General features: G+C 38.6%; 1 protein-coding gene across 3 annotated transcripts in view; it reads left to right on the forward strand.

Moving 5' to 3' along the window:
* Positions 1 to 14763, forward strand: part of ttc39a (tetratricopeptide repeat domain 39A) — a 50533-nt gene that overhangs the window by 21583 nt on the left and 14187 nt on the right. For all 3 annotated transcript variants that reach the window (XM_084308915.1, XM_084308913.1, XM_084308914.1), the window contains 5 exons: positions 9551 to 9682; positions 10361 to 10404; positions 11765 to 11832; positions 12172 to 12236; positions 12360 to 12459. In XM_084308915.1, the coding sequence (XP_084165041.1) occupies positions 9551 to 9682; positions 10361 to 10404; positions 11765 to 11832; positions 12172 to 12236; positions 12360 to 12459 (409 nt within the window). The remainder of the gene's footprint in view (positions 1 to 9550; positions 9683 to 10360; positions 10405 to 11764; positions 11833 to 12171; positions 12237 to 12359; positions 12460 to 14763) is intronic.

Raw genomic sequence — 14763 nt, forward strand, 5'->3', positions numbered from 1 at the left:
CTACTGAACGCACAGAGATAAAACTGGTATCTATCTTCTAGTCTCTCTCTGGAGAAGACGATAAGCTAATTTCCCAAAATGTTGCCGTGTTCCTTTAAGCCTTTAAATTCTGTCGTGTGTGGCTCTAAAATGTGTTTTTTATCCATAGGCTTTTAAGTCGTTACATTGACAGACATTATTGTACATGCCATGTGTAAGTAGCCTAGTAAAATGTTTCAAATTCTCAAAATGCTTTGTGTAACATTTCTAGTTTATTTCACAACTTGGTCACAGGGATTTTCTTGAATAGCTACATACAGCATAGGATTCATATATATTGCTTGAAGAATAGATATCATAGGAACTCACGTTTCATTGTTAACCTCTTGATTCCTCCTCCGCTCCATCGATCAGTCAAAACAGTCCTGCTGCCTGCAACAGGATGTATGAAATTAATTAAATAATTGTCCCCCAAGGCTAATCTGTGTAAATACATGCTGGCCACACCCCTCTTCTCTCTAGCTACAGCCACCTGAGGCTTGGCATTCCTGTGTCCTCATTTCTATCTCAATACCCTCACTATGTCCCCTCTCCCTACATTCCTCTTTCAAGTGAGGAGTGTATAAGAATCTTCATCATCGAGCAGTATAAGAATCTTCATCATCGAGCAGTATAAGAGTCTTCATCATAGAGCAGTATAAGAATCTTCATCATCGAGCAGTATAAGAGTCTTCATCATAGAGCAGTATAAGAATCTTCATCATCAAGCAGTATAAGAGTCTTCATCATCGAGCAGTATAAGAGTCAGTATAAGAATCTTCATCATCGAGCAGTATAAGAGTCTTCATCATCGAGCAGTATAAGAGTCTTCATCATAGAGCAGTATAAGAATCTTCATCATCGAGCAGTATAAGAATCTTCATCATCGAGCAGTATAAGAATCTTCATCATCGAGCAGTATAAGAGTCTTCATCATCGAGCAGTATAAGAATCTTCATCATAGAGCAGTATAAGAATCTTCATCATCGAGCAGTATAAGAATCTTCATCATCGAGCAGTATAAGAGTCTTCAGCATCGAGCAGTATAAGAGTCTTCATCATCGCGCAGTATAAGAGTCTTCATCATCAAGCAACAGTGTGCACTAACCTGAATGTTATACGTTACACATGGCAGCTTACATGTCTTTGACCCCCTCGTCTACAATTCAGGTATCTGGTTCATGTTATTGTTCGAGTGACTTTCTACAATGAGTCCATTCAAGTTGCTGACCAGCCCATGTCACTGTCTCCTCCTGTGGCCTTCTCGCTTAATAGACTCTTGTTTTGAGAGTTCAATGGAAGCTTATGAGGGGAGCCTTTCAGCTCATTTGACGGCAGCTCTAGAGTCAGAACGAGGTGTAGCCTGGGGGGTTGTGGGAATATGAGTTTATACACAACCCGGCCGTAACTAGGACCCTTTCTGGGTTTTCCTTTCTGCTGCTCGGAGAAAGCTTAACTCGGCTCTGAGAAGAAACTACTCTGAGCATATGAAATAGCATTTGGTCAATACCAAATTTGGGGTGGGGGTTGTGTGTGTGTGTGTGTGTGTGTGTGTGTGTGTGTGTGTGTGTGTGTGTGTGTGTGTGTGTGTGTGTGTGTGTGTGTGTGTGTGTGTGTGTGTGTGTGTGTGTGTGTGTGTGTGTGTGTGTGTGTGTGTGTGTGTGTGTGTGTGTGTGTGTGTGTGTGTGTGTGTGTGTGTGTGTGTGTGTGTGTGTGTGTGTGTGTGTGTGTGTGTGTGTGTGTGTGTGTGTGTGTGTGTGTGTGTGTGTGTGTGTTTATGTTAAATGCATCAATCTGGTGCACTTTGAGAGCAAAATGAAGAGGCTAGATCTATGATGAACTTTGTGCTCAAAACACAAAATCGACCATACATTTGAGCCATCAAAGAAATTTAGCAAAAGTGTGTTGGTTTATTTTTTAGAAAATAAAAATATATACTGGATTACTATTATGACTACTACCACTGCCAATACTACTGATACATCCCTATTGGCAAAGTTTATATTACATTTTTCTTTTTTAATTTATATATTTTTAATATATATATTTTATATTTTAATATAATATATATTTTTTTTTATTAATACGTTTTTTTTTGTTTATTATAAAACTGTGGCGGGACCAATTATACTGTGGCGGCCCGCCACAGTCTAGGTAATTAATGGTAAAAACCGGGTGTAGGTGTAGGTGTGTGTGTGTGTGTGTGTGTGTGTGTGTGTGTGTGTGTGTGTAGGGTTGCAAAGTTTCCATGAGAATCAACGAGAATATATGGGAATAAGATGGAAATATAGGGGTTATTTGCAAATGCTGTATATATTGTATTATATTGGAGTGCTCTACACATGTGATGGGAGAATGCACTGTGCAGAGGCTTGTAGTTCTGATGAATTCCCATTAGATGGGATGCTGCAAAGTCTGTCTAAAGAGTTCACAAAGAGGGACTAACAAGATCAGACCCCTCTCTCTTTGAATGAGGAGTCATCCATATCCAATAATCTGTCATTTCTCTATTTCAATAAATAGTCTTTTCTCTACTTACAACACAGAATGTTAAGTAAACAGTTACATTGGTAATTGGTTACAATTCTATGATAGAAAATGTCTTTCTTTCCACTTAGACCAGCTTCTACACATGAGCCATGTGGTGGAATTTCTGCTGTTACTTTGAGTAAAGAAAGGATTTCCCACAAAGGTCAATGTAAAGGTTTACTTAGGTACCACGACAATAACCTGAATATTCACACAGAGCAGACAACAATATTCTCAAACTACATTCATTATTTATACAATTTATAGGGGTAAAAAACAGGTGTGGAAATTCCAACCTGTTAAGCCTGCTTTTCATCCCAATTATCATATCATGGGGTATCATTGGAAAGCCACACTCATTGGCTACAACCCTGTCCAAAGATTTTCGAGATCGCTAAATGATTGACGGAGCTAGAGCCCCCGGAGGTCGGGGGTGGCAATGTGTACTTTGGCGCACGCCTCACATAACGGCATGTAACTTAGGAACCGCTGAATGGATTTTGTCACCTGAAAGGGCAATTGACAGGCAACAAATAGGGCTATAATTCTATCTAAATATTGTATTAAAAGAAATGCACACCGAGCCGCTAGAGGTCAGCAAAGTGGCGCATCACAAATCGTCCTCATGAGGGCAATGTTCAAGACGGGAGGGAAGAATTGTAATCACGAAATTGGGATGGGAGAAAAAATAGAAAAATAAGGAGAAAAAGTGGATACAATTTTTTTTAGCCAAGAGTAAAGACCATAACCATATCAAAACAGCAGTCAAAGTGTATATTTTAATTTTTACCGATGTTTTGTAAGATTTACCGAAAATAAGAATTTATTGAAAAAATGCTAATTATATTTCTTTTATCGTAAAACCGTGAGGAAATAACTAAATCCAGATTTACCCCTGCCATTGGAAAGAGGAGCCTTTTCCCTATCCATAGATGTATGATTTGGCCATAATAAGGTCAAGGTCAAGTTCAAGGTCAAATATGAATTTATAATTAAAATCGATTATCATTTATTACTGTATCTACAAATCCTTCTGTTTAATCATCTTCCCTTTATTCATTTGCATAGATTTTTTGTACACTTGATCTCAATAAGGTGGTGAATGAGCTCAGTGAGCAAGCTCGGTTTGCTCACAATTGTAACATAGTGTTATTCACCGGCACAGATGCAAAAAAATATCATAATTTATATTCTCCTTTTTTTCATTACAATTTACTCAAGCCTAGTAACAGACACAATATTTCTGACACTGGGAATACATACCCCCAGGTCCCTAGATGTAAGAACATGCAAATTGACCTTGTAGAAGTGGAGCAATCTTCCATTTACTTAGGCATGTACCTTTAGGCGAAATTTCTGAAAATAGGGCTACAGGTTAAGGAACTATCATTGGTTTGAAATATAAGTGTAGACTTAATTTATCGCAAAACATCTTCTTTTTGCCAGGAGACATAATACTACACACACACACACACACACACACACACACACACACACACACACACACACACACACACACACACACACGCACACACACACACAGGCATTTTTCATTGATCTTGAGTTAAAAAGGATGTACAGTACATGGTTTGACAGTTTCAACAGATATAGCCTGACATTAGTGCAAGATAAGAAATGCAGGAATAACTTATGTTCTCGTTAACATAAGTACAGAAATACTATTTAGAGCTTTTGCATTTGAACTCAGTACTTTGAACTTAGTAAAATATCGAATTGTCATTATTTTGACCCGATATTGCAAACAATATTGAATATCATTCACGATGTTAAAGGGAATGGTAATCTTTGCTTAATTAATAAAATGTTCACTGAATGGTTATGGTGGGATTCTTTGGGTTCTGTACCAAACAAAGATGTTTTCTTTGTGTTTGACCTACTCTACCACTGCACAGAAATTTGGCATTTTCTTTTGAAAGTGGCTACAAATGGTTACAGGCAGCCATACTGGAAGAAAGAGAAGTGCACAAACATTCCGTGCAAGGCCTCTATTAGGACGGTCTGTCCTCCCCTTTGTGTTACAGATACAGAAGATGGCTATGGCCACAAGCACATCAGTGTGGTATTCATTGTGCTGTTAGCCTGTTACACAGTCACACGTTTCCTATTAAAGTGAATGTACATTTCCTTCTTAAACAGGCATGGTTGGTGATCTCGGACCACACACACACACACACACACACACACACACACACACACACACACACACACACACACACACACACACACACACACACACACACACACACACAACCACAGACACACACTGACACAGAAACACACACAAACAGGCACACTCACTCTCGCTCACGTGGCTTTTCTGTTGAAATGCAAATAGCTTGATCAGGTTGGTTTTTAACAGAAACAATTTGCCTCATGTAACTTATTTGAGTTCCAGCGGACTCTGCTGTGAAATCCCAGTGGCAGATCTAACATGGACCGGCATACACACATCAGCTCTCTGTTCAGACATGTCAGCAGGGCATGGAAGTTCATGTAATTGTTCCGTCTCGATCTCCCAGCTTGCTGTCGCACCCCATTCCTTGCACAGGAGAAGTGTGTTACTGTCAATGTACAGCTCACTTTGTCAGAGGAGGGAGGGGCTGCTTGGGTAGAGAATATCTATGCCTAAGATATATAGGTGACACGTCATATACTGTATATACCGTATACCTCTATAGACCACTGCACTTCCGCGTTACATTGAGCTCATGGGAGAGACAGCGGGGGGAGAAAATGAATGAATGTGGATGAGAGCCTTGACATTAAGTGGTTGTCGCTATGGCTGTGGGGGTGCTGGAGACATGATTCAATATACTTTTATGTAAAGTATATTTTATCAATAGACTCTCCCGAGAAACCTGAATATGGAGAGACCAGTCCCAAGTCCATTGCCCACGGCGTCTCTGGATTTCTAGGTTTATCCATCTGCGCATGCAGAGTTCGGGAGTAGATGCGGAAAAGTGACTATAGCTCGGCCGAGAAAGTGCCGATCGACATGGGATTGGTCGCTCCGTGTTCAAGAGACTCAGGCGTATAAAAGTCTATTGGATCATGTCTCCAGCACCCCCACAGCCTTACCTACAACCACTCATGTCAAGGCTCTCATCCACATTCATTAATTTTCTCCCCCCACTCTCTCTCCCCCATGATTTCAGAATACCGGAAGTGTTGCAGTGGTCTATAGCCCATCTCTCCATCCCTCCACCCTCTTTGCATAACTCACTATAGGATACTATCCTGTATGCTTTACACAACAAACCATGCCGCTCTTTTTCACATGTGGATTATGGAAAGAGAACGGCACAGTGATTCTTGTACCAAGGCAAGAATGACTTGGAACCCACATGTCAAAAAGACTGGTCCGGTCCTTTAAGATTCAACAGAACTGAGTTGGTGTACATTGTATTGGCTAGTTGGGAGAGTTTAGACCAATCACACATGGACACATTTCCATGCTGTTTTCAGGTTCCATTACTATTCAAATAGGCGAGTCCACAAGTGCATACTTGAATAGAGGGGCATTGCTCCACTTCCTGTTTTTAAGGAACACACTATGTTGACGATAAAGCCTCCCGCCACAGAGCATAACCTATAAGACCTGACTTCAGCACCTTCAGAGAGAGGAGAGGGGCCTTTGTCCTTGAGTGCTGTTAAATTATTAGAATTCTCAGCCATTTTCAGCATGCCCATTATGTAATTCAATTTACCCCAGAGCTGCATCTTAAAAGCCTTCCTGCATCTTAAAAGGCTGCCTGGTTACATATTGCTGACGCAGTGTGAGTGTAACACACACACACACACTCACACACACACACACACACACACACACACACACACACACACACACACACACACACACACACACACACACACACACACACACACACACACACACACACACAAACACACACACACACACACACACGTCACACACACACTAGAGCTGCTACTAACGATTATTTAAGTAATTGATTCATCTAGCAATTATTTTATTGATTATTCTGTGTATCTAAAGGATTCACACACACTGTCTATTTATGTCTGTCTGTCTATATGTCTGTTTAACAGCCAATGACAGAGCAGGCAGACAATCACATCAAATACCCTGATTCAGGGCCTCTTGGTGTTATGGCCTTTCTTCCCTGTGTCAGAGGTTTTGAAAGTCAGCCTACTGTAGGTTGAGACTCCAAGCTAATGGTCTGATCTGAGCTCAGTCACATGCGTCTGTGCCACTCTATGGTGAAGTTGAACAGCAGTGAAATGTCAATAATGCAGATACGCCACATTCCTCTCTAGACTCAGCTGTCTGTCTGTCTCTGTCCTTCCAGCATTGTCATTGTCCTGCTTTTTTAGTATGTCCCTTTGTGTGTGTGTGTGTGTGTGTGTGTGTGTGTGTGTGTGTGTGTGTGTGTGTGTGTGTGTGTGTGTGTGTGTGTGTGTGTGTGTGTGTGTGTGTGTGTAAACCAGCCCAACCAGCACACCTGCATGTGAAATGCTAGACCAGCATAGTCACTTTAATAGGGATGTGGTACACACAGTCATGTGTGTGTATTTATTTATTTATTTATTTATTTATTTATTTTATTTATTTATTTATTTATTTATTTATTTATTTATTTATTTATTTATTTATTTATTTATTTATTTATTTATTTATTTATTTATTTATTTATTTATTTATTTATTTATTTATTTATTTATTTATTTATTTATTTATTTATTTATTTATTTATTTATTTATTTATTTATTTATTTATTTATTTATTTATTTATGTGTGTGTCGGTGGTACCTTTAACCGACCGGGCCTCGCCATCTAATATGTGGCTGGAGGACAACGCTTTGTAAACAAATTGATGTACTTTTGGATAGCTATATATACTTTATAGTATTGCTATCTGTCCATTCTCATTGTCACTTGAGTGCATAAACCGTGCCTTCATAATGGCTTAAAGAAAATAAAAATCCATCATTTTATAGCGCCGTGAATATAAGCTTTATCGCAGTTTTCGTCTAGTTTTTTTCTGGAAAGCTATTTATAGGGCTAACGGCTAGTCACGTTATATTGAACGGCATTTCTGTTGTATATATACGAATGAAATAAAACAAACTGCTTAGCATCCGGACTATTACAGAGCATCTATGGGTGAAATGGGGGCGGCGGGGGACGCCGATTAGTATTATTGATTAGCAATACAGTGTGCGTTCAAGTAGCCACATTCACTGATCGATCGCTTGCGTTTTACAACAATGTCCAATCCGGCTGTAATTTGGGTGAAGAGTGTCCTACCGTCAGCCCATGTGATCGCCGGCAGCATTTCCCCATTATTCATCGGCATCTGGTAGATCGATATGTCCATTGGGTGATCATAAATCCCATTATTCCAGGCTGAAATCTGCGCTTCGAACCGTGATCAACGGTGGAGGATGGTCGCTTGGGATCCAGGCTCATATGAAACGCCCATAGACAGTAACAAAATCTTTTTCCCCTTTCGCCCTCAATGATACTGCAGTGGAGCGATGGCGCCCCTAAGAGGATCTGGCCGGTATTGCATGTTGCGGAAATCAGATATGCGGGTAGATCTGCAGAGTCGATCAGGGACGTTGATACGGTGATTAATATGGAATAAAACAATAACAACTTGCCACGAGTTAACTCGTGGCTCTGGTCCACAACGCATGGCACCGAAACCCGAGTTAACTCGTGGCTGGTCCCTATTGTGTTAGCTAGGGTGTATGTGGACATCTCCTGCAGTCCTTTTCATTGTGATATCAACTGACTACTATTGATATTAAGTATTAAGATGAGTAACTCTTAAAAGGTGAACAAACAATTAACAACAACAAATCATCAGCTTCGATGGCAATACTTGTAGTAATTGGTGATGTAAGTGGTATTTTTATATAAGATAAAATAATATCTCTACACTCCGACGGCCATCACTGATATAGATTGTCTGGTCAGTAACATGGGTCTCTCCGATCTGCAGTAAACAGAAAATACATTTTCTGGTATCCTGTTACCACATTATCCAATCAGGAGAGAGAACTCCACACTGCAAAAATGGTCCTTGAAACAAGTAAAATAATCTACCAGTGCAGTAAGCAAATTTGTCTCTTGAAATAAGTAAAAAATATTGATGTTTCTCTCTCCTGTTTACTGCAGAGTGGAGGGACTTGGAGACCTATGTTATTGACCAAACACTCTATATCAGTGATGGCTGTTGGAATGTAGAGATACTTAACACTTGTTTGGAATAAAAATACCACTTACGGCACTTAGATGACGTAAATTTAATTCAGAGCAAACTCACACCTCAAGTTTCTCTGATTGTTATTGGTTTTACCAGAACAACATGTATTCGTTGCTAGACAGGTTCGTTGGTATGTTGTTTTCTTACTTTCTTTGTTCTACTTCAACTGGATCTGAGTGGTTCTCCTGCCCCCTGGGGAATGAGACTGTGAGCTTTGAGTCATGACTTTGAGCCTTCATCTTATTTTTCACACCAGCGCTTGTATATATATTTTTTAGCTCTTTTTTAATACAAATTTTAAATTGTTCTTATGTACTTTAGATACTATTGCTACCATCTATGTATGTATACGTGTTGTATTACATGTATATATATACCAATATATACATACCAATTATTTGCTTGTTCTATTCTCCATCCATTTATCATCCATAGCAACCGACATCCTGAATCCCCTTTGAACAGCTCATCTGAGGTTTCTCCCCACCACGGCGCCTGTTTTTTTTTTCTTTTCTTATTGCTAGGTTTTAGTCGTTCCTTATCTTCATTGGGGAAGGTCTGGGGGTGTTGCAAATGTGGATTTTATGGTGTTTTTTGTTCTGGATCTATTGCAATGTTTCTTCTTGATCTATGAAGCACATGGGGGGAATTTGTTGTGATTTCAGGCTATACAAATACATTTGCTTTGATTTGGTTCTCTTATATTTTTGTCTTGTTCTTTTTTTTACAGAATCAAAGACAGCATGTACCATGCTCTGACCTATGCCACCATCCTGGAGATGCAGGCCATGATGACCTTTGAACCAGAGCACATCCAGGCAGCGGGAAACACCATGAAGGAGGCCCAGGCTGTCTGTCAGCGGTGAGACATCCACATTATTCAGTTTCAGTTCAGCTTACTGTAGGAGGAGCTTGTGGATTTCATTAGGTTTTGGGGAAGCCGAACATAATTTTTCATTTCCCTCCTGGACAACGACACTGTAGTAGAGTGAGGTTGATAGTCACTGATACTAATGACTGAGACTAAACATTCAACCACAAAGAACAGTTTATTTTATCTGTCTTAATCCCATTTGTGATATCATACCAAAGAGCAGACAGCATGGTGGGTCCATTCCATCTCGCTGGTCGGTGGAATTTCAGAGCCGACTGTCACAGCCTGTAAGATTGTCCTTCTAAATTCATCTGCTCAGGGCTCCAGAATAACTTTTCCACTGCTACCAACTTTCTCAGTCACACTAGCACATGATAGCTGTATTAATTAGCATACCGTAGTTTTGCATTGATGATTGACAACTACTCCGGACTTGCTATTTGCAAAATATTTGAATCTGAATATTAGGTTTCTTTGCCACATAATAGGTCTTCTATTATATAATTTAACAATGTTGACATAAAATAACCTAATTTGTGTGTGTGTGTGTGTGTGTGTGTGTGTGTGTGTGTGTGTGTGTGTGTGTGTGTGTGTGTGTGTGTGTGTGTGTGTGTGTGTGTGTGTGTGTGTGTGTGTGTGTGTGTGTGTGTGCTTATTCTCTTTCAGGTTCCGTAAGAAGTCAACCTTCACCAACAAAAACTACACAGAAGGTCAGTACAGCCCTCCACCTCTAAGATGGTTACAATTACAAATACAGTATCTGTCATTTATATAATGTATAATGAACTTATGATCATGTCAGACACTGTATAATTTATAATGACCTCATGCTATGTTGATAGATGTCAGACAACATATAATTTATAATGACATTATGCTATGATGATAGATGTCAGACACTATAATTTATAATGACATCTGTTATTTTAATAGATGTCAGACACTATCATTTATAATGATATGATTAATGATAATGATAATGATGATTTATATGAACTACCCACCCCAGTTAGGACAGCCGAAACCGGTCCAATCTTTCGCCGTCGACTAAAGACGCACTTCTTCAACCATTATATGAATAAAAAAATTTAAAATAATAATAATCTAACCCTAACTAACCTTACTGTCATGCACTTGTCCTAATAAACTAACCTACACTGTAGCACTCAACACTTTGATGAACATTGTTACTCAGCTGATAGAGTTGTGCCCTTCCTGCTGACTTGTCGTACAAAACTTGTAAGTCGCTTTGGATAAAAGCGTCAGCTAAATGACTAAATGTAAATGTAAATAATGACCTCATGCTATATAAATAGATGTTAGACACTATCATTTATAATGACCTCATGCTATGTTAATAGATGTCAGACACTATCATGTATAATGTTAGACACTATCATTTATAATGACCTCATGCTATGATAATAGATGTCAGACACTATCATGTATAATGTTAGACACTATCATTTATAATGACCTCATGCTATGATAATAGATGTCAGACACTATCATCATGCTATGTTAATAGATGTCAGACACTGTATAATTTATAATGACCTCATGCTATGTTGATAGATGTCTGACACTATCATTTATAACGACCTCATGCTATGTTGATATATGTCAGACACTGTATCATTTATAATGACATCATGCTATGTTAATTATGGATGTCAGACACGGTATCATTTATAATAATAATAATAATAATAATAATAACTTTATTTATATAGCATATTTCATACATGGATTGTAGCTCAAAGTGCTTCACAGCAAATAGCATAAAATGAACATAGGCATAAAATGTGCATACAGTTGACAGAATAAAAGCAATGTAGAAAGTGCAGACATAAGAATAGGCGTAAAATAAGTACAATAAGTACATAATGACGTCATGCTATGTTAATAGATGTCAGACACTGTATCATCTTTCTGCACTAAAAGGTGCGCCTGGAACTTCAGATCACTTTATTTATTGCACGTTGTCATTACTGGTGCTGCAGGAGCTGGGCTCTGCTGAGTTAGTGCCTCTGACTGAAGATAACTATGATGTCATTATTTTTACCTCAGAGGAACTCCATGCGGAAGTGTGCTATGCAGAATGTCTCCTGCAGAGGGCAGCACTTACCTTCCTTCAGGTGAGAACCAAAGAAAGAACCCTGCCACTGAAACCAGCTCTGTTTGATTATCCTTATTTGACTCTCTCTCTCTCTCTCTCTCTCTCTCTCTCTCTCTCTCTCTCTCTCTCTCTCTCTCTCTCTCTCTCTCTCTCTCTCTCTCTCTCTCTCTCTCTCTCTCTCTCTCTCTCTCTCTCTATCTATCTATCTATCTATCTATCTATCTATCTATCTATCTATCTATCTATCTATCTATCTATCTATCTATCTATCTATCTATCTATCTATCTATATATCTATCTATCTATCTATCTATCTATCTATCTATCTATCTATCTATCTATCTATCTATCATTCCAGGATGAAAACATGATCAGTTTCATTAAAGGGGGAATCAAAGTGAGGAATAGCTACCAGACATACAAGTAAGAGTCTTGTCTGTGGAAAGTCTTCAGCTGTTAAACAGACCTCTCTCTCTTTCTTTTCCGCTATGTTGTTCTGCCCCCTGCATTCCTCTCCTCATCTATTGCTTTGTCTTTACCCGACAGAGAGCTTCACACGATCCTCCAGTCTACTGGCTACACTAACGGCGAGAACCACGGCCATTTTGAGGGTGGAGTTAAGCTGGGGGTGGGAGCCTTCAACCTGGTGAGGACAACAAGGCTACCGTACTTCATGGTTATTACAGTTTAAAGGGAATCCTGCACACTGTTCAAGTACATCATATGTATTAGCTTAACAAATGTCAGTCCTCACTGACTTTCATCAGGTTAAGTTTCAGTCCTCACAGACTTGGAGCGACAGTGGCTCAGGAGGTAGAGCATTCGTCTGGTAATCCGGAGGTTCCCGGTTCGAGCGTAGAGCTATCATTATGACTTTTAGCTCTACCAAATTAGCACATTCCACTGCTGATATTTCTGAGAGATGGCTTTGGCCACAAAGAGAGAAGTAATCAGTCATACCTCAATCTGATACATGTTTAATGTTGCTTTGCGGTCGAATTTCCCTTTAATGGTAATTCAGTAGAATGACAACCCCCTGCATGCATGGTGCATTCTCCCATCACATGTAGAGCACTCTAATACAATATATATATATGTAATATATAACATAAAGAGTCAACACATTTAATTAAAGTTCAACTCATAACTAAATTATTGTCTTTTCTATTTGAAGGGTTTGCAATGTATTATGATATGGTAAATGGCTTATATTTCTATCTGCATATGGCATGCTAAATACAGCCTGTGCAAATAACCCTTATGTTTTAGGGATGCTCGATATTGGCTTTTTTACCGATACCGATATACCGATATTGTCCAACTCTTAATTTCCGATACCGATATCAACCGATACCGATATATGCAGGGTTTCTCCCCCCCAAAAAATTTAATAATTTCAGGTAATTAACATTACATATCTCTTGTTGTGGAATTAACACACCATTATGCATACTTTTGACAATAAATAAAATCAGAATTTGTTCTTACTTGCTTGCCTGGGTAAATAAAGGTTATAGAAATGTTTAAAAAAAAGATTAATTTTTTTTTTCTTTTTTGAAAACCGATACCGATATTTTCCGATATCACATTTAATGCCGATATCGGCCGATAATATCAGACATCCCTATTATGTTTCCATTTTATTAATGAAGACTGAAATGTTATGAAGCCAGGTTTTATACTCGAATGAAGGTCTGTGAAGATTGAAACGTTATGAAGCCAGGTTTTATACTCTAATGAAGGTCTATGAAGATTGAAATGTTATGAAGCCAGGTTTTATACTCTAATGAAGGTCTGTGAAGATTGAAATGTTATGAAGCCAGGTTTTATACTCTAATGAAGGTCTGTGAAGATTTAATCGTTATGAAGCCAGGTTTTATACTCTAATGAAGGTCTCTTGAGGATTAAATAAATAAGTGTGATGTCCTTGTTCCAAGAGCAGTGTGCAGGATTCTCTTTAAACTAGATGCCCATTCTTACGTGCCTGCGCTGAGATGTTGTTATGTCTGTCAAAGTGTCATAGCGGGCTGTGATACACTATACACATGGCAGGGAAAAGTACCTGGTAACACGACAAATTAAATTAAGTATAACTTTTTTCTGATGCACTAATTTCAAATGTAATTAAATAGAATGCTTATCTAGAGGGACACAAAGTAATAAAATGATGATGGCATTTTTAGATCACAAAACAAAGGATAGAATTGACCTCAAGTCCTGCCCTCTTTTCTTAATCCTCCAATGACAACTGTCAGTTTGAGATAGGTTTGATTTGATTTGATTTGATTGAAGTTTATTTCAAATATGCAACACAACAAACAAACACCAAGTACAGATATAACCTTAAGCTGTTCAAATAATAAATGTATATTAAAAAAAAAACAATATTACATATTTGAAAAGGAGTGGGAAGATGCATACACTTATTTAATCCCACCCCTTTTTACTCATCAGATCATACTATATTATATTTACTAATTTATACATTACTAGACTTATATTGAAAAAAATTAACTTAGTTAACAATAAAAGAAAATAATAATAACTTATTAATATTTGCCAAAACTGTAGGTTACCCTGTATAGTTACTCTAGCCATTTTATATACATATATACAAATACATATGCACATATATATACAGGGCTTGACATTAACACCCGCCACCCGCCAAATGCGGATAGAATTCGGCAGTGGCGGGTAACTCCGTCACTCAACCCGCCAAAGTGGCGGGTGACTTTTTTTTTATGAAAAAAAATCATTGTAGTTTACAAAAGTCATCTGCAATAATTACGTCAATCCAGGTGATACTACATAATACTACAACTCCCACAAGGACTGGGTGCGCACAGTGTGCTCATTCCATTGGCCTATCCACTTCGCCCTGTCGTGTGCGTCGTGTTGCCTCCGTGTGTGACACTGACAGCTGACAGCTGAACGAACGCTATTAACG

The sequence above is a fragment of the Notolepis coatsorum genome, assembly GCF_963971535.1.
Source record: "Notolepis coatsorum genome assembly, chromosome: 2".
NCBI lineage: Eukaryota > Metazoa > Chordata > Actinopteri > Aulopiformes > Paralepididae > Notolepis > Notolepis coatsorum.